Raw genomic sequence first — 15,356 nt, forward strand, 5'->3', positions numbered from 1 at the left:
GAGTTTTTTCTCACGGGGCAAAAATTTTTAATAATAAGGGTAAAATAATTTTTTAAAAATATCAACACATCTGGTATATGAGAATTATATTTTAACAATGTAGTTTTTTTGTTTTCTTTGTTTTTTTTTTTTTTTTTAGACAGAGTCTTGCTCTGTTGCCCAGGATAGAGTGCTGTGGCGTCAGCCTAGCTCACAGCAACCTCAAACTCTCCTGGGCTCAGGCAATCTTCCTGCCTCAGTCTCCCGAGTAGCTGGGACTACAGGCATGTACCACTATGCCCGGCTAGTTTTTTCTACATATTTTTAGTTGTCCAGCTAATTTCTTTCTATTTTGAGTACTCTTGCTCAGGCTGGTCCCGAACTCCTGAGGTCAAATGATCCTCCGCCTCTGCCTCCCAGAGTGCTAGGATTACAAGAATGTTGTTCTTAGGAATTAAATTTGCATCAGTTTGTAATGGATGGTCTAACCTAAGGTGTTATCTCTCCACTCCAGGAGGTGACTTTGGTCCAGAAACTTCTCCAGTCCTGCCCCCTGGCCATGGTGGTGACTCTTCTTTGAGCAGTCTTCCTGCAGCAGAGGACACCTATAGGGTGAGCTTGGCCAAAGGTGTCTCGATGTCTCTGCCTTCATCACCTTTGCTGCCTCGACAGTCTCACTTGGTGCAAGCAAGATCAAACAAAAAATCCCCAGGTAAATAAGCAACAGAACAGTATCCAAATGAGCTGTCCTGGTTAATTAATCTACTGAAATTAAGCAAAACTAATGCTCATAAGAAATCTTCTGGGAGAATGTTTTTTCTTTGTAGCCATAACTTCTGAAAGAAGGAAATCTTTTTTTTTTTCCCCTTTAAGAAAAAAAGTGTGGTTTCAACAGACTTGTCCCTTTAGTTCAACCTCTACACAAGCTATTTGGACTGGCCAGGCTAGACTTTTACACAGATTCAAGATCGCATTATCAGTACTAACGTTAACCATCAGTTTTATTGTTTTCTTGCTGGTGAATTATAGTCATACACTGAATAATGACAATTTGGGGGGGGGTCAACAATGGACCACGTATAGGAGGGTATTGTCGTAATATTATAATACAGTATTATTACTGTACCTTTTCTATGTTTAGCTATGTTTAAATAAACAAATACCACTGTGTTACAGTTGTCTACTGTATTCAGTAGAGTAACATGCCGAACAGGTTTGTAGCTAGGAGCAATAGACTAATTAGCCTAGGTGTGTAGTAGGCTGTAACATCTAAGCTTGTGTAAGTATGCTCTGATACTTGCACGATGAGATCGCCTCACGAGCCATTTCTCAGAACATACCACTGTCGTTAAGCGACACGTGATTATAGTCCAGCCTCGTACGAGGTGCCTTTAAAGGTTATGGATTTAGGCAAGCATCATTTGACAACAGTATTTATTATTACCAAGTATTGTCTACTGATATATTTTACTTGATTACCTCATCTAGCAGTTGAAAAGCTATAATTTTTTATGAAAACTCAGACTTGTAAAAGGATGGGGGCAAGGGACTTATGGATTACTTGTATGCAGTATTTTGGCTTCCCTCAGCGTTACCAACTTTACTCTTACCATAACCTGAAAAACCAAACATTACTTGACCTTGAGAGGCTACAATTCACATGTGAGGAAAACCTTTCCAAAATGCTCATACCTGGAATGGTATAATTTCTTGGATTTTTTTTTTTAAGGTTTGCTGTGTTTTTCTTTCTTTTCTTTTTGTTTTCTTTTCTTTTCTTTCCTTTTTTTTTTTTTTTTTTTACACAAAAAGAAGGCAGGATTTTGGGGTCCAGTTGATTATATGCCACTGTAAGAGTTCTTCTCAGTTGCATGTAAACATATTTGGAATTCATCCAAAATGTGCCCCAGGGGCTGTGAAATTAATATCTTTTTCTGGTTTCCTAAATATTCACGTTACTTGAGATGACATATGTATTATTTCTGAATCATTCAGTGGATAGTTGAGTTTTTTATCTGGGTAAAATTAAGAAGGCAATCCTTAAGGCTTTGAATGTTAAAAATGGTGCTAAGAATTGGTGGGGGTCCAAAATCTTTTGTTCTAGAATTTTCTTATTTCGGACAACATTGTTTACAATCCAGTCATTAGCTGGAACTTGGAAACCTTTTTGGTATGAAGTGATTTCCTTTGCCAAGGAATTTGACCTGTTTATCAGTATTTGGGGAAATTCCTGGAATGTCCTTCCTTCCCTCTTTTCCCTCCCCCATGGCTATATCTCTTTGTCAGATTTCTTCTCTTCCTTCAAACTATAATAGTTCCCACACTGCTTTTCTTGCTGGGTTACCCTGATTGGAATTATTCTTACTGAATGAAAGTTATGCACAGGATTATACTTTTTCTTTATTCTCAGCCATGTCATTTGTCCTTTTCCCCTGAATTACGTATATATTGACAAAAATTCTTTGCTTGGCTCCTGAACCTTCTCCTAGGTCCATCTATGCACTTCCTTGTAAAGTCCAGTTGAGCAAAAAAACCTGCTAAGTCAGTTTAGCAAGAATCCGCAGCCTCCAACCTGACTAGATTCCTTATCCTTCGCATCCCCCAGGCGAAGTCTGATCTCCCTAGCCTATCTTCAGCAAGAATCCCTCACACCCCTGATGTTCCCCGTGAGTGATTTTTCATCCACCGAGGCCTACCCTGCTCCTTGGCTATAAATTCCCACTTGGCCTGCCCATGCTGTGTTCAGAGTTGAGCTCAGTTGCAGTGGCCCCCACACCTATTGAGATGGCCCTGAGTAAAGTCTGCCTTACTATGCTTGAAAAAGTATCACTGAATTGGTTTTTCTTTTCTTTAACAATATGTGCTTGCTCTGTCTGATGCTTGAGGACAGGCGAGATGTTTTATACCTCATCTATATAAAATAATAGAGATAATTCTGAACCTATCTGTATTCTTAAAAGGACTTCACTGAAAGTAACACCAAGTGCAGAGATTTGACCTCTTGTACAAATTTCCTTCCCGTAGTCTGTGCTACTGCAAATGCCTTGGTGGTGTTTGGGTCTTAGGTCTGGGGAATGCTTGAGAGACCCTAGAGAAGACTACATTTCAGATACGATTTTATTAACAACACATTCAATGTTTGTTTTAATGGGACTTTAGGTAGCAGTAAATGGCCTGGCAAGGGTTTCAAGGAGGCTACGGTTTGGGGGCAGAGAAACCCCTGACAAGGTCTTGTCTCCTTATATGTCTGGGGTAAATTAGATTTTGGGTTTTTTTTTTTTTTTTTGGGAAAAAAAATCCTAAAGTTTTTCTCCATAGGTATGAAATCTGTTTCTGCTGATTCTCTTCAAGGCCTTATGAATAGAAAGAAGTTAGTAGTTCTGCAACATTCAACCTTCTAACGGGTTGAAGAACATACTCTCCGTATCGGAAGTTTTTGGTCCAAATGGTCATTAAATAAACTGAGCAGATATATCTCTAACAGAGCAGTACTTGTGGGCTGCTCAAATTTGTGTAGCAAATTAGTGTCTCACAGTGGTATTTCGGCTTCATTGTCTTGGTAATTTTAATTTGAAAAGATAAAGGGCAGAGATGCTGCTTAAAAATGGCAGACTCAGAATATATCAAACCATGGACAGTATTTTTTCCACAGTGTCTAACACAGATTTCTGCTTAATCCGTATTTTTGGGAAAGTGTCCAGAACCCTAATGTTCTACCTGCCTGTTAAAAAAAAAAAAAAAAAAAGTTGACATATGGTTGTGAATGTGCACTGGATTTAAAAATATTCATCTATTTAAAAACCTGGCACTGTTGCTGCTAAGGATAGAGTAAATAAAGTGTGTCTGCAGCACCCAGAGGTGTATGGGACCACTTCCCACCCTCCGTCCTTCCACCCCAGTGGGTCTGCTCTAGGGTCATGTCATCATTCAGACCCCTGCTCTCACCTGAGGTGGGAACCAGTTTTACTTGTTTACATTGAAACTCTACACCAGTTGATGCTAATCAAGAAACTGTCAGGGACTGGAATTATTACTCTAGCAAGGGTCAAACACTATAAACCCCTGCAATAAGGCACTCTGAACAACACAGCCTGTATTAATAAACATTGGTATTTAATACAATTGGTGATTACCTTCTGGATCTTGGGAACTGTGGCCCAGAGATAATTTCATTAACCTTGCAATAATGTGACCCTGCCTTTTACATGATTGAGTTTCTTGCATTACACTTATATTAAGAGTTATTTTTATTTACTCTTCTGCCACCTTCCTCTGTTTATATTTTTTTTCACTGTTAGTTGGAAGATTCCATTTTCTGAGTATTGTTGCAAAATTTTTGTTTTCTCTAAGTAACATTTTCTGGTAATGAAAACAAGGGCCAGCATCCATTAAAGTAGTTCTGTGGCTTTTGCAAGTCTTTTTGGATTAAGAATTCATCAATATTCATAATGTATCCTTTTGTCTTCCAGAAAAGAAAAGAGCCCATTTCCTGTGGTTTATTAGTAATGTCATTATCACTGGTTACTTTATATAGCATTTGCATTTCTTTTCCCAGATCATTTTGAGCCCATTATCAAACAATGAAAAGGTCATGCATGAATGGGAAGTAACCCTTTGCAGTGCTGTGGTGGCCTACAACAGCAAATGGTGACACATGGGTGACACTGCTCTTCTGTTGTACTCACTGTGTGGGGACACTGGAAAATGCCAGCCATTTCTACTTCTGCTGGGTCCAGTTCCAGTTCTGTCTCAAAATCAGCATATCCAGTGTAGTAGTTTTGAAAACTCCTCTGGCTCTCTGTTTCTTTAAGGGAAAAAAAGCCCTCAAAACTGATAAGTTATGAAGTGAAAGTCATACTGTTTCTTTGATTCTTGGACCATGATGTCTGCCCTGGTGCTCTTGCCTCCTACCCCACAAGAATGTACTTACAGAAAATCTGGAAGTCCCATCATTGAGAGAGAACAATTGTCAACATTTTGAATTTTTTAATAGTCTTTTTAAAAGAAATTTGCTCCACCTAAACCTGAGACCACATTACATAAACTTTGGGACTCTGCCTTTTTTTCACTTAATATTATATCATGAGCAATTTCCAGTTTGCTGGAAAAGCTTGGTATTTATTGTCCATTGTTTCAATATCTTTTTTTTTTTTTCTGGCCAAAAAGGTGGTAAGAATCAATATTCTATAATTGATTTTTAAACCACTAATTGTTGGATATTGACATTATTTTAAAATTTTAAACATTGTTGCATGAGCCAAGATGTTTTGCTTTTTTGTTTTTGCTATTAAATTCCTGGTGTGAATTTTAAAATTGTGGTTAAATACATATAACATTTAACATCTTGACTATTTTTAAATGTACAGTTCAGTAGTAATTACATTCACACTGTTGTGCAACTGTGTCCAGAACTTCTGATACAAATATTTTCATCCAGTGATTGTTATACACATCTCTGGTATCTGCTCAAGGGTGGCAGGTTCCCAGCAGTGGAATTACTGGACTAAGTGGCCTGCATTTATAAGGAATCTTGATATATATTGCCAAGTTGCTTTCCAGAAAGGCTGTATTGATTTCACATTCCCTCCAGCATTCTTTGAGAGGCTTTTTTTTGAAGTTAACATCTTCTGGGAAGAGTCTAAATGCATAGTGCTTTGTCAGGCCTAACCGTGGACTACTGAACATTTTAAGAGACTGAGAGAAGTAATTCTGTAGCCGCCGCCTTTTGAACTTCCCTTCTGTCTGCACTTCTCAATTTCCATTTTCTTTCTTTCCACGATACTGTGTCAGGGGAATTATCACAGCTGAGTCAGATCAAGTTCATGGTCAGAAAAACACTCAGCTGGCTTCCAGTTTTAGCTACATGGCGAGGATCATAGAGATCAGAGAGGATCATAGGCATGTTGGAATTGGAAAGGCCTCCAGAGCACATCCTGTCCAGGCCGCTTTGCAGATGTAGAAGCAAAGACCTCTCAGTCATTAGGGAACTTGCCCCAAATTCGTGCAAGTTTTTACTAGAGCTTGATCTTCCTGCTCTGTCTCCAGCATGTTCTCCTGTGCTAGACTGTATTGTCTTTCTGCCTGTACATTGTTGACATGTGAGCTATGAATAAGTAAATGAGTTTGTGTTCTGGTTTCATGCATGGGGGAGGCCATAGGCTTAGACTTATGCACACATGCATCTGTGTGAGGCTGCTTGGGACGTGGAGAAGAGCACAGGAAATGCGCAGTCCTATGTCTCCTTGTAGAACCAGCTGACTCTAGTCCTTGCTTTCACTTCTGAGTGGTTGGGACCACAGTCAGGCATCTGACCTTCAGCAAGGATAGTTCCTCCTGCTGTGGTGACTAGGAGAACATTCTCTATTTCCTCCTGGAAACTTGTTATAGGATATTCTCCTCCTAGGAGTGGATGGCCTGTGCTTTACTGCCGTTGCTCTACTGTGAATGTGGCACACACATTTTCTGCTCTTTTTCTTAAAACGTGTTCATACATGGAACTGGTGTGTATGTATTTTGGTCTACTTTGAACCTAAGCACCTTTGGGTCCATTTATTTCCCTTGCCGATGAGTCCTGGTTCACCCATGTACAATTTGACTATACCCTGGAATCACCCCAGAAATTTTTTTTTAAGAGTACTGATGCTTGGATGCTACCATCAGAGATTCTGATTTAATGCATATGAAGTATGGTCTGGGCATTGGAATTTTTAAAAGGCCTCCCAGTGATTCTAATATGTAGCAAAGTTTGAGAACCACTGATAAGGAATATGTGATTATCTCATAATTCCTTTTCAATTGAGGGTAAGTCCATGTATGCTTTATTTTCTAATATTTGAAGATGAAAATACATTGCAAAAATGTGCAAAATAATCACACAATAAGTCTTGATTCCATCCATACCCCACCAAAGGCAACCACTTTTGATGGTATTTCCCACTTTGCTCCTGTAGTACATAAGCAACAATAATGCATTTGACCATTCTTCCAACATTGGACAGGTAAGAGGCTCCCCATTTTCTAAAGAAGGGTGAAAGAACATTCTTATGTGTTAATATTTGAAGACATCTCTGACATTATCATCCGATAGACTATAAAAGTGGGATTACCAGGTCAAAACTTACTTGATTAACTTTGAGGATGAATTAGTATGTGATTACTGGTCATTTGTCATTTTTTCTTTTGGGAATTTTGGTAATAGTTGTCCTTTATTCTACCAGGGCACTGTGTGTTTCTTACTGAATTATCACAGCTTTGTTGTTGTTTGTTTTAAGGCTATCAGTCATATATGCATGTTATAAAAAATTTTTTTTCCTGGTTCTTCATTTTCTGTTTAATTAGGTTATAATGTTTTATGACTCACAGAAGTTTTTCATTTTCTCAAGGCAAATTTATATATTTTTCCATTGTGATTTATCCTGTTGCATTTTTAAAAAACAGCTTTATTGAGATATAATTTACATATCATATAATTCACCCATTTGAAGTTTACAGTTCAGTGTTTTTTTAAGCATATCCACAGGGTTGTGCAAACATCACCACACTCTTAAATTTAGAATATTTTAATCTCTCCTTAAAAAAAAAAAAAAGCACAAACCCCCCATGCTCACCAGTAGTCACTCCCCCTTCCTCCCTAGTGAAGGCAACTACTCTTCACTGTCCACTGCCCAGCCCTCAGCAACCACTAAGCTACTTTCTGTTGCTGTGGATTTGCCTATTCTGGGCATTCCATGTAAAAGGGATCACATGTGGCCTTTTGACTGGCTTATTTTATAGAACATAATGTATTCTAGGTTCGTGTGTTGGAATGTATCAGTACTTCGTTCTGTTTTATTACCAAATAATATTTTATTGTATGTATATACCACATTTTGTTTATACATTCTTCAGTTGATGGACATTTGGGACGTTTCCACTCTAGGCTATTATAAGCAATGCTGTTATGAACATTTGTGTATGTATTTTTATATGGACGTATGTTTTCATTTTCATTTAGGTCTATATTAGTACCTGCTAGTGAAATTGCTGAATCATATAGTAACTCCGTTTAACCTTTTAAGGTACTGCCAGGTTATTTTTTAAAGTGGCTATACCATTTTACATTATTACCAGCTGAGTATAAGTTTTCCGATTTCTCCCTAACTTTGCTGACCCTTGTTATTGTCTTTTTTATTAGCGCCATCTTAGTGCATGTGAATTTCATTGTAGTTTTATTAAATTTTAAGAGTTCTTTTTATATTCTGGATATAAGTTCCTTATCAGATACATGATTTGTGAATATTATCTTCCATTGTGAAGATTGTCTTTTTCACTTTCTTGGTCATATTGTTTCAAATACAAAAGTGTTTAATTTTTATATAGCCCAATTTGTTATTAATTTATATTCTTTTGATGTCATGTTCTTCAAATAACTGTTGCCTAATCCAAAGTCTCAAAGACATCCACCCGTTTTCCTAAGAGTTTTATAGTTTTGACTTTTAAATTTACATCTGTGATCCATTTTGAGTTAATTTTTTGTGTATAATGTGAAGTAGGAACCTTTTACATTATTTTACATGTGGATACCAGTTGCCCCAGTACCATTTATTAAAAAACTAGTCTTTTCCCATTGAGTGGTCTTCTTTTTTTTTTTATTTTTTTTTTTAAGAGGGTCTCATTATGTCGTCCAGGCTTGAGTGCAGTGGCTATTCATAAGCATGATCCCATTATCGATCAGCATGGGAGTTCTGACCTACTCTGTTTCCAACCTGGCCTGCGGGTTCGCCCCTCCTTAGGCAACGGGGTGGTCCCCCACTCCCAGGAGGTTACCATACGGATGCCAAATTTACACCCGATTGACATAGCACACTATAGCCCAGAACTCCTGGGCTCAAGCAATCCTTCCCCAGCCTCCCACATAGCTGGGACTGTAGCCACCAACCACTGTATCCAGCTGAATGGTCTTCTGGTGACCAGATCGTTGCTGTGCCCTAGACCAGCCCTGCTCTCACCTTCCCCCTTTGCTCATTCTCTTCCCAATGTCCTGGGTCAGAACTTTTTCCCTCGGAGTTGACCTCACATGTGGCTTGCATCTCTTGCTTCATCCAGCCTTCCTTTGTGTCTCTCCTTTTCCCTAGGTGAGAAGTAACCTCTTCTTGCTCCAAACACCTGTAGCATTGTGTTTCCTCTTCCCTCTGCATAACCTTTTATTGCACTTCTCTGCTCTGACATTTTATGAGCTCCTTAAGGACAGAAGTCTTGTCTTTGAGTCTCGTCTGTTTCCCCTTGGGAGCCCTGAAAACAGGATCCAATCATTTCTTCAGGATCAAATCACTGCCTTTATCCTGGTGATGGGGCACAGGTAAGTAACTGTTAAAATGAATAGGGTTTTATCATTCCGTGTTCATCGGCTCCATGTGATTGGTTGAAAGTAGTAATGTACACATAAGCAATTTAAATGTAACAGTACCTTACATTTGTAAAGCTAGGAGCATACCTTTCTCCATATCTAGTGAGAAGTGATGCTTTAAGGTCCAACCTCCTTCTAGGGGCTTTGCTGTCACTGGGCAATGAGCAAAGGGGAGTATGTTTTAAACTGGGTTTGTCAGCAGCCTCTCATCCTTGCTTGCCTGTGCTCCCATCTCTCTCTTCCGTTTTCCTAGGCTTTTTGGCATTTTTGCTGCCTGTTTCCCGCCACCTGCAGTTAATGATGACTGGAGGTTTTATCCAGTCACACTTTGCAGCAGTGTCAGCTGCACCCTGTGGTGGTGTCAGATGGTGGCTGGAGCGAACCCAGTGCCATGCTCAGAAATGAATGTTTTTACCTCAAAGACAATAGGTGGGGGCGGGGCAGTGGTGGTGGGAATCTTTTTGATCATTTCTGATTCACTGAGAAACACAGAAGTCACAGAAGCCCAAGGAGGCTATTATACCTGTGTTTAGCATCAATGAATGTTAAAGTAAAAATAAACAGGAAGGAGAAACTGATTCTGCAGTTTGAATCCTGAAATTTGTTGTGAGGCAACTGCGTGTGCATGTGCATGTGCGCCTGTTGGCAGGGCCAGCCGGCCCACCCTGCTACCGGCAGAGGGCAAGGGTGTGCAAAGCCTGGAGTTGAGAAAGTATGGGATTCATAGATGGTGATTTCTAGAAGAGAGAAACCAGTAAGAACTAGAATGTCTTACAAAAGGAAAACTGGTATCTTTAGGACAGTCTTCATTATTAGGGCCTGGAGCATTAAAACCAGTAAGCACTGCCTTGGGCAGGGGCCTGTCTAGAGTAGCTGACAGTATCACACATGGAACTCTTTTCTGCACCAGGGCTCTGAGAAATATAATTTAGTAAATACTCTTCCAAAGAGATAGGATTTCCTTGTCACTTCCACCATCAACAAAATTGTCTTTATTGGTCACAGGTCCTGAGTGCAGATAATGAGCTCACCTTTTAAAGACCCTGGGAGAGTAAATTCTCCACCCTGAGTCAGGAACTGGTCTGACTCTGGTTTAGCTCACCAAGTTATGAAGGGTGCTGATAGATGCAGTCTGTCTTTGTCAACTCCAGTCTTGGGCAGGTCAGAACTGGGTTCACTTCCCAGCCTGGTGTACTTGGACAAGGTAAAGGTGTTTCCTCATCTGGGAGATGGGGTAATAATGGTGCTTCTCTTATGGGGTTTTTGGGATTGCATGTTTGTGTCCCCCCCCTCCCCCAAATTCATATGTTGAAACCCTGACCTCTAGTAGGATGGTATTGGGAGATGGGGTCTTGGGGAGGTAATTAGGTTTAGATGATGTCATGAGGGTGGAGCCCTCATGCTGAGATTAAAAAGAGAAAGAGGCCAGGGCTCACTCTATATTAGCCATGCCAGAAAACTGTTACCTACGGGTTTCACTTTCAGAGGTTTTAGTTACCTGAAGTCAACCTAGATCCAAAAATATTAAATGGAAAACTCCAGAAATAAGCATAAGTTTTAAATTGTGCAGTGTTCTGAGTAGCGTGCTGAAATCTCACTCTGTCCCACCTAGGACAGGAATCATCCCTTTGTCCAGTGTCTCCATGCTATAGACGCTCCCAACACTTAGTCTCAGTTATCAGATCGCCTGTTGTGGTATTGCAGTGCATGTGTTTGAGTAACTCTTATTTTACTTAATAATGGCCCCAAAGCACAAGAAAAGTGATGCTGGCAATTTGCCGGATATGTGAAAAAGAAACTTTGGCGTATCCAAAGAAGCACATGAAGTGCTTTCTTTAAGGGAAAAGGTGAAAATTCTCTACTTAATAAAAACCATCGTATGCTGAGGTTTCTAAGATCTACAGTAAGAATGAGTCTTTTATCTGTGAAAATGGTGAAGAAGGAAAAAGCAGTTCATGAGGTGTGCTAGTATTGCTGTCACACCTCAAACTGCAAAGGTTATAGCCACAGTGCATGATAAGGGCTTAGCAAAGATGGAAAAGGCATTAAATTTGTGAGTTGAAGACAAGACCAGAACACATGTTGCATGTTGCACCAGAAAGTTTTGAGCTTATATGAAAACTTGAGCAAGAGATTCCCTGAAATGGGTGACATCAAGCCATTTTTCTGCAAGTAAGGGACGTATGTACTTGAAAAAACATAGTGTATATACAGAGTTCAGTGCTATCCTTGGATTCTGGCATCCACTGGGAGTCTTGGAATGAATCTTCCGCAGATAAGGAAGTACTACCATACAAGGAGAAGGTGCTGTCTCCAGACCCTGGATCTGCTGGCAGTTTGATCTTGGACTTCCCAGCCTCCAAACTATGAGAAATAAATTGTGTTCAAGCCACCCAGTCTATGCTATTTTTGTTACAGCAGTAACTAAGACACGGGGCAAGCAAAATCTAAATGAGATGGAAACTGTAAAGTGTAGCCATCGTGGTTGCGATTTCGACGTAACCTTCTGCTCCTCTCATCTGAATGAGCGGCCATGAATGGGTCCCCACAGTTATCAGCCCCCTGGATTCTCCATCCTTAGCCAGATGCCCTCCAGTGGGATTCCACCCTCAGATCTGTGCTTTCTGGCAAGCACGTGTTGTCATGATATGCAGCACGGCGCCCCGCCAGGCTTTGTTCCCTGCGAGAGGACATGAAAGCGTGTAACGTAGTGGGTTCCACTTCCAGCTCTGCCACCAACTACTTGGGTTATTCATCTTCGCTTGGTTTGCACATGATTCATGTGAAGTGATCAAAATGGTATATGTATATAAAATTGCCTTGTAAAGGAAGCCAGCTCTTGGAACTGGCCGTGCTAGTGCAAAGATCTAAGAAAGCAACAGTTTGGGGCAGAAAAGAGAAATTTAGGTAAAGCAAAAAGGTAGGATGGCTGGTGGTGCCCTGCCTCAGTAATGTGTGAAGCTGCTACGTGCTGTCTGTGGAAATGAGAGCCTGTGGTTTGTGAAGCTGGTGGAAGTAAATGCTCCATTGTGGTCTTGATTTGCTTTCCAAGCAGTGAGTGGAAGTTGAGCGGTTATTTGCCATTTCAAACTGTGCAAGAGAGCAGAGTCACAAAGTTGCTCCTTATGCAGGTGAATGATAAAGTCAGCCCTTGAGGCAGAAGCCTTTGTCAGATCGACCTTGAATATCCCTTAAGTGGCTCATAAATGCCATATGCAGGCGTACGGTCTCTCGATGACACAGCCGTTTTTCTTCTGCCATTAAAACAGATTGTTGGTTGTTTGGATGAGCACCAGATGAAGTAGATAGCTTGTACTTAGGACTACACTGTACCAGAACCATGTGCATTGTACACCATAATCCCATCATGTGAGGGGCATGTGGGGCTGAGACTGGCTGAGGGACCAGCAGTTGAGACTGTGCCACAGTGGCCACGTCTCTTCCTTCTCCTCCTCTACCTTCTCCTCCTACTCCTCGCAAGTGAGGTAATTTTGCCCCTGTTACAACTCCACTATAATACTAGCCAGAAGAGTCCTCTGAGTTCATAGCAAGTATTAGGGATATTCCTGTCTTGGGTGGTTTGATGTTTCACAGGGACTCTGGATATAGAAGGTTGAGGGTCTTAGGTAATCACAAGAAAATATATGGCTCGTTGTACACATCTGAGTCTAGTAGTGTTAATATTTGATATAGAAATTAGAGGGCTTATTTATTCTTGGTCCTATTGTAGCTTTTACCGAAAGTGATGAAGATCGACCAGTGAGAATACAAGTAACCAAGTTTTAGAAGAACGTGAGAAGCAGTCCACAGACTGCAATCTCCTGTTATGTCAATCAGAAAGTGATTGTGGATGCTAGGCTTTTTAGTAAAAATTCAATAGGGATTTTCTTTATTGAAAAAATTTTTACAAAATAATTGACAACTTTTTTTCTAGTTATACAGTTTCTGTTAGAGCAGATTTATATATTCTTTGTGATTTGAATATATGCACACACACACTAAAAGTTGAGTGTAGACAGGTAAAAGATTCTCTGGGTGATGTTTTTTAAGGAGGTTATGAGGTCTAAGGAGGTCTTACCTGCATTAGGTAAACTTGAACTTCTGTATACTATTCCTTTTCTACCCAGGCTATATTGTATGGTGGGAAGACAGACCAGGATTCAATCCCAAGTCCCTGTCTTAGTAGCTCTGTTTCCTTAGACTAATGTCTCTAATCCTTGGTTTCCTTGTCTGGAAGTGAGAATAAATTGTCTACCAAATAGGTCTTTGAGAGGATTAGAGAGAATGTTTGTACAGCGCCTGGCTCCCAGAACATGCTGGAGAAATGCTGCTGCCGTTGCCATGTTACATCAGACTGGCCCAGACCTCTGAGATCAGGTCGCTCACTCCTGCCCTTTGTCATTTTTTCTCCTATATTGTCCTCTTTGGACTTCAGTCTTTCTCTCTGGCCAGAAGGACAGGAGGCACCACTGCTTCAGTGCAGGAACCTTTAAGACCTAATTTACTAACTTGGGTTAGTAAATGTTGATGAAACCATTCAAACTGCTGATATTTGGATTCGGGTTTGTAAATTCTGGGCATGGCTTTGTGCATGAGCGGACCCATCCACAGCTGCTGTGGGAAGGGTCTTGCTCTTGCCAAAGACTTAATTGGTTTTCATTTCCTGTCTCGTGTGTGAGTGTTGCTTGCAGCCAAATGCCTTATGCTTGTTTATTTTTTATCCTATTGTAGCTTTTATTGAAAGTAATAAAGATCACCAGTTAACCAAGTTTTAGAGGAGTGTGAGAAGCAATGCACAAGAAAAATAAGCTGATACCAAAGATTTTGTGAGTGAAGGCAGGGAAACCACCCAGCATCTGAGTGTTGTCTTGAGGTGAGAGCAGACCTGGCCTGACTGTAAAGAGATGCCTCACAGTGACCACCTGGGCCCGGTAAGGTTCTCAGGAAGAAATGACATCAGTAGGTCAGGTCAGGCAAATAGCCATTAAGCAGTTTCCAAGGATGTAATATTTACTTGATTTTAGGTATTACTGTACACTTTATTTTTCTTATATTAATAGTTTGTGATGTTTTAATAAGCAATTGAAAAATAACAGGTCCTTTTAAGACAGGGAGAAAAAATCTTGTAGCCTAAAACCTTGACTTATTGACACCGCTCCTGGTAGGTTTCTGTGTGATGCACAGAAGGGAAAAAATAAAGACAACCTGTTGAGTTCAACGTGTTTTCCCTGAAATACGAAACGTCTATCAGATTGCTTAAGAGAATCACTATTTTATTTGCACTTTTGACACCCTTTCATTATTTTTGTGGTTTACTTTCCCTGTTTTTTCCTTTGAAACTGGAAATTCTTAGTTTGCGTGCCCTTTGGGCTTTAAAAATGAAGTTCCATTTTATGCCACGGTTCTCTCAAGGGCTCTTTCTCTCTCCAGTTCTCCTGGACTTGCTGGCAGCTAAGCTGGCAAGAGACTGTTCCAGGATCCCTTTCTCCATAAGAGGACACTTTGTAGGTGGATGTGACTGTTTTTGGTGGTGATGTTTTTCTGAACAGCCTCTGAGGCACTCTGAGTCACCTAAATCTTTCACTTTAGTAACTTCGTGAGCTTCCATAAACATTTGTTTTCTGTTGGTTTATTGAACGCCAGCTATGTGTTGGGCTCTGGGGTAGAGATGAGGTGGGTGTAAAAGTAAATAAATACTAGCCCGTATGCTTTGGGAACCTCCCAGCTTACAGATGACAACACTGAAGGCATTGAGGTGTCTGCAAAGTACTGTGACCTGAAGGAGAAGAGGGAGACCCGCCTTTCAGAGGCTGGTAAGGCTCCCCGTGTGTGACGTTGGAGGGAGTTCTTGAAGGGCGAGTTAGGACTTAACGTGGCAAACAGGAGCTTCCAGGAGTCAGGCTTGGTGGAAAGACTGTCCGGTAGGGACGGAACGGCCCCACATGACATCCAGAGCGTACACGGAAATGTGAGTGAGTGGGCTGCGGCGGCTGGA

The 15,356-nt window shown here is 40.6% G+C and overlaps 1 protein-coding gene across 5 annotated transcripts in view; it reads left to right on the plus strand.

The window, feature by feature from the left end:
• The window catches only part of TANC1 (tetratricopeptide repeat, ankyrin repeat and coiled-coil containing 1), a 225,168-nt gene that overhangs the window by 106,124 nt on the left and 103,688 nt on the right, over positions 1 to 15,356 (plus strand). For 4 of the 5 annotated variants that reach the window (XM_012745247.3, XM_012745253.3, XM_012745252.3 and 1 more), the window contains one exon: positions 494 to 691. In XM_012745247.3, the coding sequence (XP_012600701.2) occupies positions 494 to 691 (198 nt within the window). Of the gene's footprint in view, positions 1 to 493; positions 692 to 9,095; positions 9,314 to 15,356 lie in introns of those variants that run through there. The other variant, XM_076005563.1, reaches the window with a different exon arrangement.

This window comes from Microcebus murinus, chromosome 8 (genome assembly GCF_040939455.1).
Source record: "Microcebus murinus isolate Inina chromosome 8, M.murinus_Inina_mat1.0, whole genome shotgun sequence".
In the NCBI taxonomy this organism is placed as follows: domain Eukaryota; kingdom Metazoa; phylum Chordata; class Mammalia; order Primates; family Cheirogaleidae; genus Microcebus; species Microcebus murinus.